Source organism: Wyeomyia smithii, chromosome 3 (genome assembly GCF_029784165.1).
Source record: "Wyeomyia smithii strain HCP4-BCI-WySm-NY-G18 chromosome 3, ASM2978416v1, whole genome shotgun sequence".
In the NCBI taxonomy this organism is placed as follows: domain Eukaryota; kingdom Metazoa; phylum Arthropoda; class Insecta; order Diptera; family Culicidae; genus Wyeomyia; species Wyeomyia smithii.
Window position 1 is genome coordinate 122,738,817 of NC_073696.1, and position 21,732 is coordinate 122,760,548.

Here is a 21,732-nt window from a genome sequence, read left to right on the forward strand (position 1 = left end):
GATCAGTTAAAAAATGTGTCAATTAAACAATATTAAAGCCAACAACTAAAGCCATTGAGGATTTTTTTTCTTGTGCTTTTCTGTCAAAACCATCAGCAGATGCTGTTTTTCTTGGTCAGCCTTCGGATCAAATTCGTTAATATCTCCTGCTACTCCAAGGGCATGTTCTGCAGGATAAATGATAACTGTCAAGCTATCTAATTTCGATGTAGCATCAAGTTAATCATTTCTTTCTACGCATCTTCCTCGTTAAAAAAACTGCTATCGAACCGCAGTATATCCGAAAACTGTAGTGACTTCTCCGTGGCGTAATCTTCTATTCTAAATTTTTTCACGCTTGAAATGTCGTTGCCACTGCTCTTTATTTTCAAGTTTTGTACCTTTTCGCTCTTTGTCAGGGTAATTTTTCAAACCTTTTTTTTTTTAAATTGCAGATCGTTTAACGGTGCATTTGGGGCAATTGGAGCTACGTACCACCCTTTTAAATGAATTTAATTCACAAAAAGTACGAATCTTCGATTGCTGCCACCAAAAACTACTCTCTAAACAAGTACATTTCCAGAGTAAGTGGCATAAGCCATCCATTCCAGCAACATTTACTTGTTAAAAGCAACGATAGTTGCTTTCCCATCCTCGCAGATTGTACTTTTCAGAGACAAATAAGGATAGTTATATTCTTTCTTATATAAAAAATCAATCGAATTTCACCTTCAGGAAGACCAGCGTAACTCTATTTGTCCAATCTGTCCGATTCACTTCCAAAAAATTTAAGCAGAGTCGTCTGGAGAAGTCGTTGCTTGCTTGGAACACGTCTTGTATGCCACCATCAGGACTAATTGGTCGGCGTGCGACCAGACCGAACCAAGCTCCAAAAACATTATTCCGAGTAATCGGTGATCAAAGTTTTACCACTCTGTATGTTTCCTGCAAGCTGCTGCAGGGAAATTTTGTTGTAATACCATTATAAACTGTTCTAATGATTTCTTTTTTTCATGAAAGATAGATTATCAATTTTAACATCACCTGGTGTTAAAAACTCAATTTTTTCACAAATGGCGCTTGGTTCGGTCTGGTCGCACGCCGACCAATTCATAAAGGTGATATCTACACGGAAAATCCAGCAACCTCCTTCCTTGGAGCCAAGGATGACCATCAGAGCTTTCTTTTCTGGAGTTTCTTCTCGACTCTGCTGACAATTTCGTGACGCACCTAGAGAATTGAATTTGATTGTAAAGCATAATATTATAAAAAGCATACTAATCAAAAGATATTGCTCTTACAACACTAGGCAATGTTAACGTGTCCTTAAACGCAACTTCAGTGCGTCTTGAACTGTCCTACAGATCAGACGATTTTCGGATGCTTGTGGACTGATCTTTGACTGCCTATAGCTTCAAAGTTTGTGTTTTGTCAGTGTGTCTTTCAAAGACTACCTGAAAGTTATTTCCCATCAGTCTTTCTCAAGACTACCTACTTTTGAATTTAACATTTGTTTTAACTTTTTTCGTATCACCTGAAATGGCTGGACGGAAAAAGAAACCTCGCATCGCTGCGGGGAGGAAAAGAGAGGCATCTCTTTCTGACACTTCGAGTGTCTGTAGTGACAATCCTTTTGATATTTTGCCTGAGCAAGAAGCTGGTGAAATGGAAGTTATGAGTAATGAAACTATACAAAATGTCAATTCTTTTAAAAAGGAAAAAGTTCCACCTATTGTGGTAACTATTTCTTCTGAATTCAATATTTTCAAAAAGGAACTTTCAACGTTTGTTTCTGATGTAAAGTTACCTATCAAATTGGTCGTAGAGGCGAATGCCGCTTATTAGCCAACTCTAAAAAGGGTCGTAATCGTCTTATTCAGTATTTAACTGAAAAGATGTATAAATTTTTTACATATGACACGAAGAGCGCCAAGGTCGTATTGAAAGGTCTCACCAACGATCAAACCGTTGATGAGATAAAACTTACTTTAACAGAATTACTTGGCATAGCCCCTACCCAAGTAATTCTAATGAAACAAAAATCACGAGGCGATAACAGGCAGAGAACTGGAATTTCCCTTGTTAATTATTTAATTAATTTTAACCGCAATGAGGTTAACAACTTAAATTTTTTTGAAAAAGCACATGCTTTGTATAATGTGCGTGTAAAGTGGGAAATTTATAGGAACTATGGCGGAGGTGAAAAGCATATCACCCAATGCCGTGCTTGCCAATGTTATGGCCATGGTTCCAAATTCTGTAACATGGACCAAAAATGTCTTAATTGTGGAGACTCTTCGCACAAAAAGGACACATGTCCTGTGAAAAAGAGTAAAAATTTTCGCTGTGCGAATTGTAACGGCAACCATATGTCAAATTTTTATCAATGCCTAGTCCGTTTAGCAATTGCTAAGGCAAGGCAAGGTAAACAAAATTCAATTTCTCAATTAAAACCAACCTCAAAACAAAATTCTCCAAGCGTACCAGTGACGCATATTTACCTACTCCTTTGCATACCCGTTTAACTTATGCACAGGTTACAGGTAGTTAGAACATTATACCGCCTAGTGTTGGTAGTTCGAAAATGACCGTTAATATGGGTAAGCAAAACACGCTAGAAAATAATTGTACACCTATTACTCCAGCTAATATTGCTGCCGAAAATATTTTTTCTAATGTCAACTTCCTGGGGCCTATTACGGCAGGTAAACTTTCTTTTTTGCAACGGGCAATGTTCGATCTTATGAACGCCATGTTGCAGGCAAAATCAATGTTTGAAGCCATTCAAATAGGCACAAATTTTACTATTAAAATTGTTTCTAATTTAAAATTTAGCAATGATTTTAAATAAAACAATTAAAATATTAAATTGGAATGCTCGCTCATTGAAGGCCAATGAGAATGAGCTTTTTAATTTTTTAACAGTAAATAATGTGCATATTGCAACTATTACCGAAACATTTTTGAAACCTAACATAAAATTAAAATATGATCCCAATTACGTGGTTCATATATATATGATAGGATTCAGGATTCCGGCGGTGGAGTTGCAATTGTTATTCATCGCCGATTCAAACATCGTGCTCTTCCCCATCCTAGGACGAAAGTTATTGAAACTTTGGGAATTGAAGTTCAAACTGATTGGGATTTTATTTATTGCCGCAGCATATTTACCATTTCAATGCACACGCGAGCACAAAAATTATTTTAAAGGTGATTTACAAAAACTCACCAGAAATCGTTCGAAATTTTTTATAATCGGCGATTTTAACGCTAAACATCGTTCATGGAATAATTCTCAAAGTAATTCCAATGGCAACATTTTATTCAATGATTGTTCTTCAGGATACCATTCTATTTTATTTCCGAATAGTCCTACATGCTATTCTTCTGTAAGAAACCCTTCAACAATTGATTTGGTGCTAACAGATCAAAGTCATGTATGTAGTGATTTGATCACACATGCTGACTTTGATTCTGACCATCTTCCAATAACTTTTTCTTTATCACATGAATCAGTTTTAAACCTTATGAGCTCTGTTTTTAATTATAATAAGGCTAATTGGGAAAGATACAAAACTCATATTGAGAGAAATTTCTATAATGAGCTTGATTTGCAAAACAAAGTGAATATTGATTCCGCTTTGGAAGCATTAAAATGTGCAATTGTTGAAAATTTGATTCACCAATAATTGACGAAAATCTTCAACTTCTAATTCGTTTGAAAAATGTCCGCAGACGTCAATATCAACGTTCTCGTGACCCTGTTTTTAAAACTATTTATAAAGATTTACAGAAAGAGATTAAACATAGATTTACTCTTCTGAGAAATCAAAATTTTGAGACTAAAGTTGAAAAATTGAAACCATATTCAAAACCTTTTTGGAAGCTGTCGAAGATTCTTAAGAAACCTTCAAAGCCTATTCCAGTTTTAAAAGATGGTGAACGTTTTCTTGTATCCAATGAACAAAAGGCTCAAAGACTTGCTCAGCAGTTTGAGAGTGTTCATAACTCAAATTTGAATTTTGTGAGTCCAATTGAAAATGAAGTCACACGTCAATTTGATTTAATTTCTTCCCAGGATTTTTTACCTGCAGAAATAATTAAAACTAACTTGAATGAGATTAATTCAATTATTAAAAATTTCAAAAATATGAAACCACCTGGTGACGATGGAATCTTTCATATACTCATCAAACATCTCCCTGAGAGCACAATGGAATTTTTAGTGAAAATTTTCAATTGCTGCTTCAAAATTGCATATTTTCCCAAATTATGGAAAAATGCAAAAATTACTCCAATTTTAAAACCGGATAAGAACCCAGCTGAAGTTTCAAGTTATCGACCAATCAGTTTGCTTTCTTCAATAAGTAAACTGTTTGAGAGAATTATTCTTAACAGAATGATGTCACACATCAACGAAAATTCAATTTTTGCAAATGAACATATTGGATTTCGCCATGGGCATTCCACAACTCATCAATTGCTCAGAGTTACTAATATGATACGAGCTAACAAATCTGAAGGTTATTCCACTGGAGCTGCTCTTTTAGACATAGAAAAAGCATTCGACAGTGTTTGGCATAAAGGTTTGATTGCGAAATTGCAAACTTTTAATTTTCCAATTTTCCTAATCAAAATTTTAAAAAATTATCTTACTGATCGAACTCTGCAGGTTGCCTATTAGAATTCAAAATCTGATAGATTTCCTGTCAGAGCAGGTGTACCTCAAGGTTCAGACTTGGGTCCAGTCCTGTACAACATATTCACTTCAGATCTTCCTGATTTGCCTCCAGGATGCACAAAGTCATTGTTCTGCGATGACACAAGCATTTCCGTAAAAGGAAAAAGTCTTCGTGTCATATGCAGTCGATTGCAGAAAAGTTTAGATATTTTTTCTTCCTACTTGCAAAAGTGGAAAATCTCTCCCAATGCTTCTAAAACTCAAATGATAATTTTTCCGCATAAGCCTAGAGCTTTTTCCTCAAGCCAAACAATAATCACGTTGTCAAGATGAATGGGATTATTTTAAGTTGGTCTGACAAGGTTAAGTACTTGGGACTAATTTATGATAAAAAACTCATTTTCAAAGAGCACATTGAGAGTATACATGCCAAGTGCATCAAATATACGAGATGTTTATATCCTCTCATTAACAGGAATTCTAAACTTTGTTTAAAGAACAAACTTTTGATTTACAAACAAATTTTTAGACCAGCAATGCTTTATGCTGTACCGATCTGGTCAAGTTGCTGTTCAACAAGAAAGAAAACGCTCTAAAGGATTCAGAATAAAATTCTGAAAATGATTTTGAAGCGTCCTCCTTGGTTTGGTACACTCGAATTACATAGACTTACATAGACAGTTCAACACCAGAACCATTAGAAGCTATGTCAAATAAAATTATTAACAATTTTCGACAAAAATCGTTGCAATCCTCAATTGCTACGATAAGCTCTCTTTATAGCCAATAAGTTAGCAATTAAGTTAGTTGTAAGTTTACTTCCCCTTTTCTGACAAGTAGGTTTAAATCCCTACGAATGATAAGTCATAATTGCGAAAGCAAACAGATCCTCACAATTAAAATTACAAATTTCTAACAGTGTTGAGAAGTCACCATTTGTGATTGGACACACATACTCATTATTTACTAACATTTATGATAAATACTTAAGCTACTAAAAAAACGCAACTTTTGCATGACTCACATACCTGTCAATGTTATCCCTTGCTTGCCGGTGCAAAGTTTTCATATTTTCGAAAAATTCTTCTAACTCAGTCAAAACGCAATTAAAATTGATCAAACAAGTTTCCAAATAACAAAAAAAAGTATCGAATTTACTTAAAGTAATCATAGTTGAGGGTTAATTACGTTAAATTTGGAGAAGTGAGTAAAGTTTGATAAAAGCTCAAAAAATGTAATTTTCAACAATGAAATTTCCATATCATTAAAGAAATAATGATGAATTCGCAGGAAACCACAAAGATTTTGATTTCAGAGGTAGTTTTTGATCTTTTGCAACAAACCGAATTGAAATCGGTCTAACGACGATCAAATAAGAGCATATTTAGCAACAAGCAGCTCGTGAACCAAAATAAACAAATTTTAACCTGAAATATCGTTATTTTCGTTTCCAAACTAGCTGTAAATGATATTTTTCAGTACAGAAATAATCATTTATCTATAGCATATCGAAAAAAAAGCACATTGCCAAAAGAATGTATGGATTTCAATGGTGATCAATTTCACCCCAATTTACCTCATAGTACCTTTTAGAATTATCGAATTTATTTCATGAAGTAGACGATAGAAATTTTACCAATAGCCATAGAGGTTTACTGGAGCACATACCAGTACTTGTTTTAAAATTATACTGTTTCGGGGAAAATGTACATGAAGCTAGTTAGTTAGTAATTGTTATAAAAATTGATCAATTTCACCCCGTTCCATGGTTCCGCTTTTGCGTTTTCTGTGAATAGTTGATTGACTCAAATTTGACTTTTCTGGATCAAGACCACATGAAACCGCTATGGCCGCTAATACTCCAACTGCCTCTCGATTCGACCCCTGAGCTCTGTCCAAATTTTCGATGACTGCATTCGTCAGCGGTTGTTGCGGTTGTACTTTAAAGAAGCATCCCTCTCATATCGTGCACAATAACTTCTTCTACGGTTTTTTTTTCTGTCGTTTTCTTGATTTTTTTCTCAATTTTTTTAATTTCTTCACGTCATATCGCTTACGGACGAAGGGCACAGCCCAAACTTGTACCGGACAGCATCGTTTAGTGAATCCTTCGCGATATGATGTAGGCTTATGCTGAAAACCGACTATAATGATTCTTTCTTATTTTCACTTCCGACAATGCTGCTATTTTTTCTTCGAAAACGCCTTCCTGAGACGTTCCAGATTTGAATACAGTACACATTTTTAGGGATGTTATAGATATCCGCATCCGTAAATGCGGAACATCCGCATAGAAATTGACATCCGCATTCGCATCTGCATCCGCATTATACCATGCGGATGTTGAGAAAAAATATCGCTTCATAAAATTTTGTAGGAACATTTTCCTCGGTGTATTTGCTATTCGCTTGAACAACTTGCACTGGGGAGGGACATGGTCATGCGAAATGAGCCAAACAGAACACAAGGTATGCTACGGATATCCGCACGGAGGGTTGGGTGATGTGAATTTATGGGCAGTTATCCACAGAGAGGGAGGAGGGGGGGGGGTAAAATCTTTAAAAATCTGTCCACGTGGAATGTGGATGGCCCCTTAAATAACGTTTGCATTAAAGTACTTGGTGAACATGGACATGCATGTCAGGAAGCGGCAGTCTCGTCCACTGGCTTCGGAGCCGCATACAATAACGCAGCAGCAGCGACTGAATAAGCTGGTCAAGTCGATTTTCGCGGCAAATCGCGACGTGGCGGTTGTGATGGCCGACGAGACCTATCTAACCCCGGACGGCAACGACTGGCAGGGCATTTCGTATTTTACTTCCCCCACGAAGGAAGTGAGCTCCGAGGTTAAGTTCATTTCACACACCAAGTTGTCCAAGAAGGCGCTGCTGCGGCTATCAATCAACGAGAACGGGGAAATTTATAAAACGAAGTTGTATGCCGGCAGTTGCGTAGTACATCAAGAAATATCATATGGACAAAGACGCCTAAAATACACGCGCCTCTTCAGAAAATTCCCTAAAAAAATTCCATCCGCGGAAAATACAAAGTTTGCTGTGTCAGATACATGTGCAAAGTTTAATTAAAATTAAAAATGGTCTCCATTCGATAGAAGGTCGCTTGTATTATGCTAACGATCATTAATAACCGCGTTAAACTAACATAACTTGTTCTACGTAAACAGTATTATTTTCAATAACAAATATCAGTTGGAATTCTGTTCGTTTCAATGGTTTTCGTAATTTCACTTATATTGAATAACTACAAAGTTGTGATCATGAGTAGAGTGTTTTCAAGTGGAAAAAAGTTTCACCTAACTTTTTATAAATCAATGAGTTGAATAACAAAGAAGGTTTTCTTTACTAAGAGCAAAGCAGAAAATTCGAATATCGACTTGAAAAAGTATAGATAGATGTTTGTTATATTTCTACTTATGTATCAGGGATGTTACGGATGTGATTTTTCAGACATCTGCAGATGCGGATGCGGATATGTGATTAAAGATGTGGATGTCGGTGCGGATGTCAATTTTCATGCGGATGTTCCGCATTCGCGGATCCGTAGCATTCCTTGTGTTCTATTTTGCTCATTTCACATGACCATGTCCCTCCCCAGTGCAAAAGTTATTTGGGTGAGCAGTAAATACACCAAGGAAAATTTTTCTACAAAATTTTATGAAGCGATAATCTTTTTTGAATATCCGAATGGTATGATGCGAATGCGGATGGCAATTTTCATGCAGATGCGGATGCGGATGTCCTTAACATCCCTATTATGTATGCAGGTAGAGCTTAAAGGTTTTTTGTGTGTCTGATTCTTGTGAAGAAATGCCAAACTTTATTTGATGGTGGGCGAGTGCCCAAAGACTTGTAAGACGTGGTGTTTGTATAACCACGTCGTATATTTTGAATTACTCGTTGCATTATAATTTTCTGTTTTTTCTGTTTTGTCGTTTTTTTTTTTGTAGTCTCATAAGTAAGTCAGCGTGACAAAACTCATGGCGACCGCTAGATAGGAACTTATGTTTTACCCATTATAATTATTGACATTTTATGAAATAAATATTATTTAGCATGAACTGAAATAGAAGGAGTTGTTTGCAGCACCTGTCATTTGAAATAGAACTACTGTTTGTATTGTGTACAGCACATTATTCAAAATCCATATCAGTTTATTCCAAAAATATCCCCTGCATATTTTTCCAATTACGTTACATTCATTTCGTGACTGGAAGCAGTTATCGGTCACGCATGGTTTTGCACTGTCCCATGGCGAATATTATTACCTGGACCAAGCAGTTATATTTGCAAGCGAAAACGATAGAAAGATGAATAAATTACAGATGGCCTGGAGTTTCACAGACGTTAACAGGTCTGTCAGTTTATCTAGAATATATCTCTTATATATCCTCAGCAACCAAAACTAGTATGTACTTTATTCGATTGCTCGAGTATATTGTAGACCATTTTGTATTACAGGAAGGTTGAATAGACACACGAAAATTTGTCAACTTGTCTGAATATTACCTTGGCTGCTCTGAGTGCGAGGGCGTATTCTGTCACACCCAAGAGGTATCCTCTGACGTATTATACTCACGATAGTATGTGGTTTGGGTGTGCATTCTTTTATTTTTTTATGTTGCCTGAACACTATTGAATTGACAAGGTATTTTCCATGCACTCGGCATGTGGTGCGAGTAATTAATAATAACCGCGATGAACAATACAACAACAATGAACATTCCCCTTTCCAGCAGTGTTTTCGTATTCTGTGTGTGACCTGCTTTTTTGTGGGAAGCATAACAATAAACAAAAATAATTAATACTCGGTTGATAAAAAGTAATTAAAAATTTTCAAATTATTTTATGTTTTTCAATTTGTTTGCGGTTTGCTTTTGCTCAACCGTTTGCCTATCGTCACAATTGGCAGTGCTTTATTGTGTATAAAATTATCCCAGCTGTAAATCGAGTTGGTCTGTGAAACGGATTGCCAGAAAAAAATCCTATTATTCATTTTTTACACCTTATTTTTGCGCGCGCAATGGGCGCTCTTTCAGGTGTTACGATAAATTTTTGTTTGTTCAATAAAAAGTGGAAATTAATTTCGATCGATTCGAGTAATGACTGACAATAATCGCGTCTTTTATGGGCTCTTTCAGGTGACTATTTGGGCGAGAAGAACGATTTCAACGAACAAGTACTGAAGGCGTTTGTGGATCTGCATGATTTTACCAATCTGATACTGGTGCAAGCTTTAAGGTTTGTGAGCTTCATTATGTTAATTGTATGTTTTCATTTTTCCAAGAAATTTTGTCAAACACTCAAATAGTTTAGGCTATCCAGTGGAATTCAACTGTCTTTTTAGTTTTTAAATTAAATAATGTATGCTTGAGCGCTGAAATTGTATATTTTCTGAAGGTGAACAATGTACAAGCGTGTTGCGTGTGTCTATCACATCGAAGATTGTATGTCGATTACTCTAACGTCTTTTTCCCGTTTCAGACAATTTCTCTGGTCATTCAGATTGCCCGGGGAAGCGCAAAAAATCGATCGAATGATGGAATGCTTCGCACAACGCTACTGTCAGCTCAATCCGGACATTTTCACAAACACCGATACGTGTTACGTGTTAAGTTTTGCCATCATTATGCTAAACACGTCGTTGCATAATCCATCGGTAAGTAACTTGCATTGCTCGCGCACTGCCATCACCGAGACAGATAAACCTTTTACTCACTTTGTGTAAGTTTCAATCTTTTGCTATCCATTCTGGCTCGTATTGTAATAATTTTGCCTCTGCTAAGTAGTAGAGACCAAGTTTATTCGAACAATACCTCAGAACTCAAATCTTAGACGAAACCGCAAATGATTGAAATTAATACATGCTATTCATATCAGTTTCCCTGGGGAGAAAAAGGATTATTGCGTAATATTGTTGATACACACACGGCAACTGATTATGATGTTACGTTAATTCTGCTTGTGGTAAACTTCTGATATCAGGTGTACGCTTTTGTGCTTTTCAGGTGAAAGAGAAACCTACTGTTGAGCAATTTATATCAATGAATAGAGGCATCAACAATGGAGGTGATTTACCGAGAGAATTGCTTGAGGTAAGTTTAGGAATAGTTAGCATAGCGATGGAGAGGAGAGAAAGGGTTCTGGCTAGTGTGATTCTAGTTGACATTGCCGATAAAATAATTAATGCTTATGCTGAATACGATACGGAATTATTACGAAACTGTTTAGCTTAACTATCCATCATTCCAGTGCTGCTACTTGGGTGAATGAATAATACTTTTCTACTGGAATTAAATTAATAATTAGGACTAATAAATATCTCTTACGCACTGTAGCACAGCAGGTTCGTGCTTGATTTGTAATAATTTCGCACAGTATCACTTATGAGGCAAGGAGCATCAAATAGTAGTTAAATCATATATTTCGGCGTACTTTAATTTAAACTCAACAATTATACTTGGAAATTTGCACGATTGAGTGTCGTTAAAGAATAGATTGGTCTTCAATATGCAATACAGTTTATATTACTGAGACTTTAAAGTTCATTTTTTGAGGTAAAAACTGATACTCGCCGCCGGGAATGGGTTAACATTAAAATTACTCGAGCAGTTTAAAATGTTCAAATAACGTTAACCACGTTTTTTGTGAGAAAACATCGAAACACGTTTAAAACAGTAAAAAGCAAAGCCTTGGTGCTACATTCCGTATCGGAACTCGACCTTCTGTTTATGATACACAGACTTCGCAGCCAACTGTTAAGTGTACAGGACAATTGCGAGGCTAGTGCTACGATCCTACTGACACTCAGCCTCTCCCGAGCCGAGACTCGATCCTACGACGACTGTCTTGTTAGGCCAGTATCGTACCTCGAGACCAGCAGGGAGAGTACAGTAAAACAGTACTACTTTTGAATTTGCTGTTTTCAAGTTAGTTTTTACATTTATTTAGACATTCAAAAGGTGTATCTAATAGAAAATTTCTTTAGCTTCTAAGGAAAGTTTCAATCATCAAATATGGCTCTATCAGCCACTGGAATACTCCCAACAAGGAAACAATCACCCTGTTTATTGCACACGACAAAGAACCATGTTTGAGTACCCACGTATACAAATTGGCATGGTGATTAAGCTGATAAAATTTATAAAATTCAAAGCCATTGAAATACATTTGCTACTACAGCTGCTTATTCACTTACTTTAATAGCCGTACGTCCTAAAATATGGCCTGCATAACATAATTCCGCCAACTTGACCGGTTCATGGCTGCCCGCCTTTAATCCCACGGGCACCCCGTACTCGCCAGATCATGTTTCATCTGGTCTAACCACCTTGCTCTTTGCGCTCCTCTTCGTCTCGTACCAAGCGGATTCGAGGTGAGAACCAACTTTGCAGGGTAGTCTGTCGTTCTCGCAACGTGCACTGTGCAACGTATCCGTCCAGCTTTGACCACTTTCTGGATGCTGGGTTCACCGTACCCGGACGAACACATACGATTCGCATAGATTCTCTAGGACTCCTCACATTGGATTCGTGAGCGTTATTGAAAAGGATTCCTGAAAAAAAGAATCCTCAGGAATGCCCTGTATATGGCTCTAGGATTCTTGAATAAGAATCGTGAGTGAGAATCCTCCGGATCGTGTTTGCGATTCCTTTCACGATTCCGTCACCGTGTTAATCGGTATCCTGGGGATTCTTACTCAGGATTCTCTGCGTGTTAGTAAGGGCAGAGTTGCGCGAGCTCATGGTTCATTCTCCGTCTCCACACTCCCTTCTCCTCACCGCCAAAGATGGTTCTTAGCGTCCGTCGTTCGAAAACTCCGGGCGCTTGCAGGTTCCCGCCGCTGATAATTTGTCTCCTAATCTCCTTATCGTTGTTATCAGTCACCATTGAGCGAACTCGTCGACGACTATCACAACACTACCTAGGCGTGCCCTTTCGCGCTCAGCACCACCCGCTAGCATGTACTTCGTTTTAGACGTATTTACCTTCAGTCCAATTTTCTCTGCTTCACATTTTAGTCTGGTATACTGATCTACCTTACTTACTTATCCCCGTCATCCGCAGATTAATTGTCCAGATTTAACGAAAATCGTGCCCCGCGTGCCTATACCGCTCGTCTCACAACACCTTTTAGCGCAATATTGAACAACAGGCAGGAAAGGCCATCACCTTGTCGAAGTTCCCTGCTGGATCCAAATGTATCGGATAGAACCATCCGGTCCGTTGTGGACCGACCCTTCCGCTGGAGCCGGCCCAGTAACTTCTCACAAATCTGTTGGTTAATGGTGGCAGTCGCTGGGAAATTGTTCGGGATATTACTTTGTATGCGGCATTCAGGATAGTGATCGCTCGGAATAGTTTTCACAATCTATACCGTCGCCTTTCTTGTAGATGGGGCAAATAACCTCATTCTTCCACTCCTCTGGTGGGCATTCTGTTCCCCAAATCTTGACAATCAGCCGATGTAGACAACTGGCCAACTTGCCTGGGCCCAGCTTGAGAAGCTCCGCTCCGACACCGTCCTTTCCAGCTGCCTTTTGTTCTTAAGACGCCGCATAGTATCCTTAACTTCGTCTATCGATGGGGGTGGCACATCTCCGTCGCTTGCGTCGCTGTTCTGGTATTCTGCCTGTACGCCGTTCAGATGTTCAACGAAGTATTGTCTCCACCTTTCAACCATCTCACGATCATCTGTCAAGATTCCCCATTCTCCCATGCGTCGAATTTCTGATAGAACTTTCATGTTTCTTGAGAGCGGTACAGCTTTTGTAGTTCTTCGTACCCCCTTCTCCTGGCGGCGCTTATTTCTGGAAGAGTTGGGTTTGTCTCCGTTTCTGTTTGTATCGCTCCACGTTCCTACAAGTGGCTCTTCGCAGCATTACTTCCCGTGCTGCGTTCTTTTCATCTAATACCTGTCGACGTTCCTCGTCAAAACATTCGTTACGTTGACTCGGTACTTCGCAACCTAAGACGCTCTTCGCTACCTACACTGCTGATGGCTGACTTGACGGTAAACCAGCACACCTCTAGAGGGGATCCTTCAGCTCGTCCTCTTCTGACAGTGCAGCTTCGAGAGAAAGCGCGTGGTTTTCGGTGACTTCGAGTTGCTTCAGCCGCGCGAGATTATATCTTGGTGGGCTACGGTACAGTACCTATGTTGTTCACACCGGATAGTTTTTGGCGTATCTTCACCATCACTAGGTAGTGGTCCGAGTCGATGTTAACGCCCCGACGTGTTTTGACGTCGATAATGTCTGAAAAGTTCCGACCATCTATCAAAACGAAGTCGATTTGAGTTTCTGTTTGGTTAGGTGATCTCCAGGTGTACCGATGTTGGAGGCTATACTGGAAAAAGGTGCTACGTATGGCCATGTTCTTGGAGGCGGCGAAGTCGATTAGTCTTAGGCCATTTTCATTTGTCGGCCGGTGTACGCTGAATCGTCCAATTGTCGGTCTAAACTCCTCCTCCTGACCGACCTGAGCGTTGTTATCTCCGATGACAATCTTGGCATGTTTTGGGCAGCGATCGTATTCACGTTCCAACTGCGCGTAGAGTTCGTCTTCGTCGTCATCAGTACTTTCGAAGTGAGAGCTGTGCTGCACAGTGTGCATGTTTATAAAGCTAATGTTAAAGATTCGCACTTCGACTCCTAATCTGCACATTCTGGGGTTAACCGGCTACCACCCGTTAACCCGCTTCTGCATCTCACCCATCACTATAAAAGCTGTGTCCAGCTCATGAGTGCCACCATAACTCTGGTAGATGGTGTGTCCATCCTTATACGTAGACACCATCGTCCCTTTCCAGCATACCTCCAGCAGCGCTACGATGTTGATTTTGCGATTTTTTAAATTCTTCGGAAATGTGAAAAATGCAAGTGACACACACAAAAAATAGAAAAAGTCGAGCGTCGAAAGTGTCGAGGGTTTTACCAAAAAACCTCTAAAAATTGTTCCAAACATGCAAACTAAGTTTTATATATTTTTTATAAAACTACTCTCTGAATTTGAATTATATGCGACAAATATGCGATGTGTCAAACCATGTTTTCTGTGTTGCAATAATTTCTTGTCAACCCTTTAGCACAAAACTTATAATGCACGGTATTTTGTTCAGTAGTTTTCGAATCGTTATTTTTGTTATTTTTCCAGACGAGAAAAGGATGTCTATCCAAAAGAAAAGCATTTCTTGTGCTCTCAAACCCTCACATTTCAATTTTGGTTTCATATGAATAATAAACCCTCAAGTTATGCAGAAATTTGTGTTTCATTTGTATGGGAGCCCTCCATTCCAGAGAACCTCTCTCGAGGTCTCGAATCATTATAAGAACTTTCCTCGGACCCAAAAACCTCTACGTACACGTTTTCGCACCGGTTGATTTAGTAATTTGCAAGTCTATATGGATTGATGATGTTTGCTTTTACGCGGAGATGAAATGGTATATTTCGCATTAAGGGATTCGAAATATCGGATATTAAATTTGCAAAAGTATTGTATAAAGATAAAAGTTGAGTTCATATTTCTAAGAAATAGTATCGAAAGCTAGTCTGATAAACAGTATAACACCAAATGTTTCACGTGTTAATAATACACTATCTTCTATTCACAGTCCCTGTACGAATCCATCCGAACAGAGCCGTTCAAGATACCTCAGGACGATGGAAACGATCTTATGCACACTTTCTTCAATCCAGATAAGGAGGGTTGGCTTTGGAAGCAAGGTGGACGGTACGTATTAAAGTCTTGGATTGTAGCAAAAGCATCGAGATTGTGTCTAACATGACATCTAATTGCAGCTACAAATCATGGAAACGACGATGGTTTATCCTGAATGATAATTGCTTATACTATTTCGAATACACCACCGACAAGGAGCCCAGAGGGATTATACCACTTGAGAACATTGCGGTGAGTTTCCAATTGCGTTCAACCGATAATAATCGTGTTAATCGGGGCATTTTTCAATTGTTCACAGGTGCGCGAGGTACAAGACCGCAGCAAACAATTCTGCTTCGAGCTGCATGCCAGTGGGGGCGCGGAAATTATCAAGGCATGCAAAACCGACTCCGAGGGCAAGGTGGTCGAGGGTAAGCACACGGTCTACCGCATGTCGGCTGCCAGTGAGGAAGAACAGCAAGAGTGGATCAAGTGTCTCAACCAGTCCATCAGTCACAATCCGTTCCACGATATCCTAGTACAAAGGAAAAAGAAAGCCTTGGCCAAAAGTTAGTTAGCGTTGTCTTGTTTGAAAAATTAATTCACCTTTAGTTTTTCAAAACTCTCACGCCGAGCTCTACTACCTACACTACTACTATTACTACTACTCACCACCACCACTCATTGTTTGTTGTTTAAGCTCCCCTATATAGCCTACCGATTTTTGGAATATTTAAAACCGAGTTGATGCGCGCATGAATCTCAGCTGTGTTCAGTGTAACATTCTGTGTGCGTGAGTTTTGCGAAAAAAAAATGCGTGTATGTGTCCGCGCGCGCGATTCGTGATCCAACAGCAACCTATTAACTATTCATCAGAGAAAGTAGCGCAATCACTGTAGCTAATTGTCGTCTAAAACAGATCAAAACATTGAAACAAACTAAACTAATTTTTATACACACATCTTTCATATCATATAGACGTCATTATTGATACACGGTAAGCAGCCATGTGCATCTATGTATGTATGTATACTTGTACACAAACTTGTTTTTTTTTTTCTTTTGTTAATTTATGTAGTTTCACCCAAGCGCATTAAAGCCTAGTGTAATTTGTAAAACTATTTGAGAAAATTAGTTGCAATTTTGTTTTTTTTACCTCGAAGAAAAGGAAAGAAAATTTATCGTCCTGTTCGGCTGGGTTTGCTTGATAGTTTATTTGTATGGTAAATTTACCATACCTTGACAATGCTAAAACTTTATTTTTAACTATATTATCACAAGGCGATAATCGATGTGATAGAAGGAAACGTATTAATCAGATTATTGCTAGCACGTATGTCTGGAAGAATATTTTCTCTACTTTTTTCTAGTTGCACTCTGGAACAAACGATTAGGAACAAGAGTTCCAATTTAATGCCAGAATTACCAAAAATCAAATTACCTTATACTCTGCTATCACTCACAGACGGCCGCCCTTTACACCCAATGCAATGTTTTTCGTAAACGAAAGTCGTGAAAAGCCTTTCCTGTTCAGCGGCTTTACAAACTCAGTACGTATTATAGTAATTTGCATCTCCGTTGTGGAATGAATAAATTCGCAATCCAATAACGAAGTGGAAAGTGTCGTTTGATAAATCATATAGCATACAGAGTGGCGTCGAGATAATGATGATTGAGAATCGACGGTGGCAATAGCATACCTTGGCAAAAAGCAGCAGAAATGGCCTTTCCACCAGAAAAAAAAAATTCATTCCCAGAATAGATGCAGCTTTTCGAAAGTGGAAATGCAGACAATAAAAATACCGCTGTAAAAAAAAAAATTGTTCCACAATTAAACCGATATTTAAAACTGCTCCCCATGCCGAATGCCAGTTTCTCGTGGATTCATCCATATTAATTCAATTTAAATTGATCCCATCTCGCTTTTCAGCATTCCAGTTCATTTTGTTGCATCGATGGAATTGCAACTTCTCTTTGCATTCATTGTGACCTATTTCGTAAGATCTTTAATTTGTGCTGCGAAGTGACCGAACGGAAACTGATTCGATTATCGGCTTACTATTATTGGGGGAAAGTATTTTTGGCAAAGAACTTTTATTTGTAGGCACTCAGAAAAGGTTCAACTTGTTATTTGGTTTTAACAAAATAGCGAACAGCCGTTTGACAAAAGATATCTTTCCACGTGACACAGGGACAACTTTTCCAATGATGTTATTTGCGCACAAATATTGATTGCTACCGAAAGAAGCAAACTGATTGAATTTAATTGGAAATACTAATTAAGGTGCGTCTGTGTGTTTTTCCACGTAACCGTATCCAGCAAAAACAATGCCAATTTTACCGTTCTTTTATGAGAACAGATCAACAATTGAATGGTGAATTACAAGCTTATGATTGCAGAACAGATTTTCGTGCTGCAGATGTAACTGATGAAATGTTCAGATGAGGAAAGGTCAGTTACCACTGTTGGGTGTTTATTTTTTAATTGAATCGTACGTCATGTCGACCGTGTATTCGGCCGAAATTAATTTTGTGTGCTAGTGCGTGCTCATGTGCCTGAGTGACGGAGAGAGTAAATCCATGTGATTTTAAGTGGAGGCTTATCCCACATCGAATAATCTTCGGTTTCTGGCGTTGCACGGTAATACCAACCGATGGAAGTTAAATTTTCTTTTCAACCTATTGTATGAACCCCCTCGAAAACTGTGATATTATGATATAAGTTACATGAATAACCGATATTGCTGCTATTCTGTTGGCTAAATGTCAATGGCAGTGACTTTCGCGTTCATTGATTTGTAGCATAATTGCATTGTGGTAGATGAATGAAGACCTCTTGTGTAAAAATATCATCAATCTATTTCGTTCTTTGCTTATTTTAGACATATTATTTGTGAACAACTTACTATGAATCTTTCAATTAATGTTTGTTAAAATATGTTACATTAGAATTGTTATCAAGTATAAAAAAGTAGAATGCTAGGACTCCAGCGGACTAAAATCAGGTTGCTTCCGGCAAGTTACTAAGATTTGAGAATAGAGCCACAGTGAGTATTCCAAATACACCTTGTTGCTGTCCTGGATTAGGGTGTAAAATATGTACGTATATAAAAATATGCAGGAAGATGAACAGTTTTGGATGCTTTAGATTAGCGATCGCCATCGGACCAGCCAGAGTCATATTAATTTTCGAATTCAAATTCAAACAAAGTATATTTCGTACTAAAACTTTTACAGCTCAAAGACAATGTGTACAAAAAATATTTTTTACAAATTGTTTCATCAACATTAACCCAAACTTATCTACCAACTTTGATTCTATCATGGACGGCATATATTATCAATTTAAGTCGAGAGAATTGGAAAAGAAACCGTGGGAACCAGAAACCACACTTTACTTTTTGTTAAATATCAGTCATTACTCTTAAAAATTCTTCTTAAAGCAAATTTTGAAGTTTGTTAATAATCGGAAGCGGTTTTGAAGTGCTAATCATTTTGCTAGTCAATGTAGCTTATCGTAAGATGGAAAACAAATTTCACTATAACACTCAATAATGATGGAGTACTAAAAAATTAACTCTGAATTTTAGTATACCAACGATCAAACAGCTATTCAATAAAAAATAACCCAATTAACATGGACGTACAGCTAGGAGAAGTTGATTTACGGAATGAAAACTTTCATAAGCATACACACACATAAAATTCACCCTAGTCCAGTGGCGTACAAAGCTCACCATTCGGATTAATCGATAACAGGTGTACTCACAAGTCACAGTTAATAATCTTAATTTTATCGATTATTTTCATGGGATGCCGGTAGCTTCCAAGTAGTTTGATGATGAAACGAAACACGATCGCATCCAGTGTGAAACAATAACGGCAACGAAAAGAGAAAGGAAGGATGTACATATAACATTTTAGTTAGGCTCGTTATTAGTTGTTTACAATTTTGTATCATGAAAGTTGACAGAAGTTTTTCTAATCAAATCGTTTGTTGACCTTTTGAATAATAGAAAAAGTTTGACCGAATTATTTTATCGTGTTTAAATTTCTCGTAAGTGTTTTTCCAAGCCATGAATTTGTTTATTAACATTTTTGTACAAAATGGCTGCAGTTATTACAGTAAACAATTAAATAAAGTAAAATAATCGCTAAGTGGTATCATTATCAACTCTCTATAAAAGCTTACTTTTACTGAAATATTTCGAAGAATTGTAGCTGGAATATATCCAGACGATATAGGATTTTAGAACTAGAATTAAAACAAACATTATTCTAATATCAGCTAAAGTAAGAATATTATAGGTTTACATATAATCATAACTAGTGGAACATAAAATAGGAAATAGACGATGATTTTTTTTTTATTAAACCCATAAACATTTGTGTTTTGCGTCTAATATTTATGACAAATTTGAAATCCCATTAGTAAAAATGGCATTGTCCACAATACGTGCAGATGTGTGAAATGCCATCACTAACCCAATGCAACTGCTTTTGGCAAACAACACTTGTTAACTAATAGTAGTTAAGCTTCAGGCCTGTTGTGGCGAACGAAGAGTGAGTTAGTTGCTGAGTGAAACGATCAAATATTGCTTGTCTCCCACACCTCCCTTATATAACTCGTCTCCCATAACACATATTACGCAATAGACTAGCGCAGCATTGTTGAGGCGATTTATCGATGTACCGATCTGCCTATCCTTGCAGGAATATTAATGCTAATCTTCAACTGGTTCACATGTTTCGCCTGCGAACTAGCGGACGAGGATGAATACAGCCAGCTCGACTTTGACTGATGCAGTGTAATCATGTATCTTTCGGCTTGGGGTTGGAAAATGTGACATGCCGTTGTGGCTGCCGTGTGTCAGGCGGTTGTACCTAATATTCCACAGATATCCCTCGAAAGGAGTGATCTCGCCATAATGAATCAGAAACATTGTTAATTAGGTTGTTTATGTCAGTAAACGAATGTCTATCCATGAGCGACAGCAAGTGTTTTATTACCCCATGGTAATGTTGTTAGAAACTGAGCATCCAGCAACGAATGGTTTTAATGCGACAGAAACGCTAAAACAAACCATTCCAATCCGTTTTGTTTCGGTATGCCAATTGTCAATGATAGACAGTCAGTGATTAAATTTTCATGAGCTAGGCTTTTTGTTCATTCCCTCTGTTTAGAACAGCAGTCGAAATACCTCAAATATAGCATTGATCTAATATAGGTATATTGAACATTGAAACATTGACCGAATCGAAGAAAAGTATTTATTTTGTTTAATTTATTATAGTATTATAAGCACTAGTACTTTCATTTTTAAAATTTTTATAATTTCAGCCCTTCAAATATTCCAGCCTTACGAATTTCATCTTACGGGTTTGGGATTTAGATTTTCAATCTTTCACACTGGTCAAAACAGGCTTGACCCTGAAGCTTCAACTGGAAAAATGAAAGATTGCACTGGTCGATAAAATAAAAAAAAAACGAATTGATCCACCTAACGGTGAGACCCAGCCTTTCTGAGGTTTAAGTTTGGTTTATTTGAAGATTCAGCCTTTCTCATTCGAACTTATTATTTGTTAGAATAGATTTACACAAACACTACAATACAAGAAAAAATACACCTTGAGAATTTCTGCTGGATTTATTTTTCACTCTAAATAACAAATTTTTGGTAGCCAACAACGCAAGCCGAACATTCAAAACTTAACATTCACGCACATATGAAGAATGAACATACATTATCACATAGGGTAGATGATCCAATAGTTGTGGTAGCACCAATAGTTGCGGTATCGCTTTTAAATTCATCGTTTAAATTAATTAGAGGTGAATTGCTTATGCTACATGTTGAAGAAACAATTGATTAAACATAAGTACATACGTTACTATATCAATATGTACTGAAAATATCCAAACTACTGGAAAAAACTGTATTTTTCAGAAACTTACCTGGAAGGCACCCTTCACTACCTATTTTCTTATTTTGTCCACAAAGTTTTTAAGATATGTGTGTGTTTTTAGTACGATTAATGCTCATATAATTATTTTCCCAGATAGTAGATTATTATAGAAACTGTTTCACAGGCGAAGTTCGTTAATTGGTGATCATATTATCTATAAATTACTTCCTCCACTATTGGATCACAAGATATACTGTTCTTCTGTAGTTGCGGTATGTTCCGCATTTCTGATTTACGTTTATTAGAAAAGATTATGTGGGACTAATTGCGAATATTAAGGATAAGTAGGTACTAGGGGACATACTTAAATTATGTTACTTATCACTGTGGAAGGGGAAGGTTGGGTTCAAAAATTACCACACCTTCCCCTACCCCCGCGTTTACATGATCGGGCACAAAGTCTGCCGCCCTCAGCCCTAAAATGC

The 21,732-nt window shown here is 37.6% G+C and overlaps 1 protein-coding gene across 11 annotated transcripts in view; it reads left to right on the forward strand.

Moving 5' to 3' along the window:
* The window catches only part of LOC129726573 (cytohesin-1), an 80,129-nt gene extending 60,406 nt beyond the window's left edge, over positions 1-19,723 (forward strand). For all 11 annotated transcript variants that reach the window (XM_055683446.1, XM_055683436.1, XM_055683435.1 and 8 more), the window contains exons 5-10: positions 9,822-9,921; positions 10,165-10,339; positions 10,689-10,775; positions 15,294-15,412; positions 15,481-15,592; positions 15,660-19,723. In XM_055683446.1, the coding sequence (XP_055539421.1) occupies positions 9,822-9,921; positions 10,165-10,339; positions 10,689-10,775; positions 15,294-15,412; positions 15,481-15,592; positions 15,660-15,914 (848 nt within the window). In that variant the 3' untranslated portion in view covers positions 15,915-19,723. The remainder of the gene's footprint in view (positions 1-9,821; positions 9,922-10,164; positions 10,340-10,688; positions 10,776-15,293; positions 15,413-15,480; positions 15,593-15,659) is intronic.
* The last annotated feature ends 2,009 nt before the right edge of the window (positions 19,724-21,732 follow it).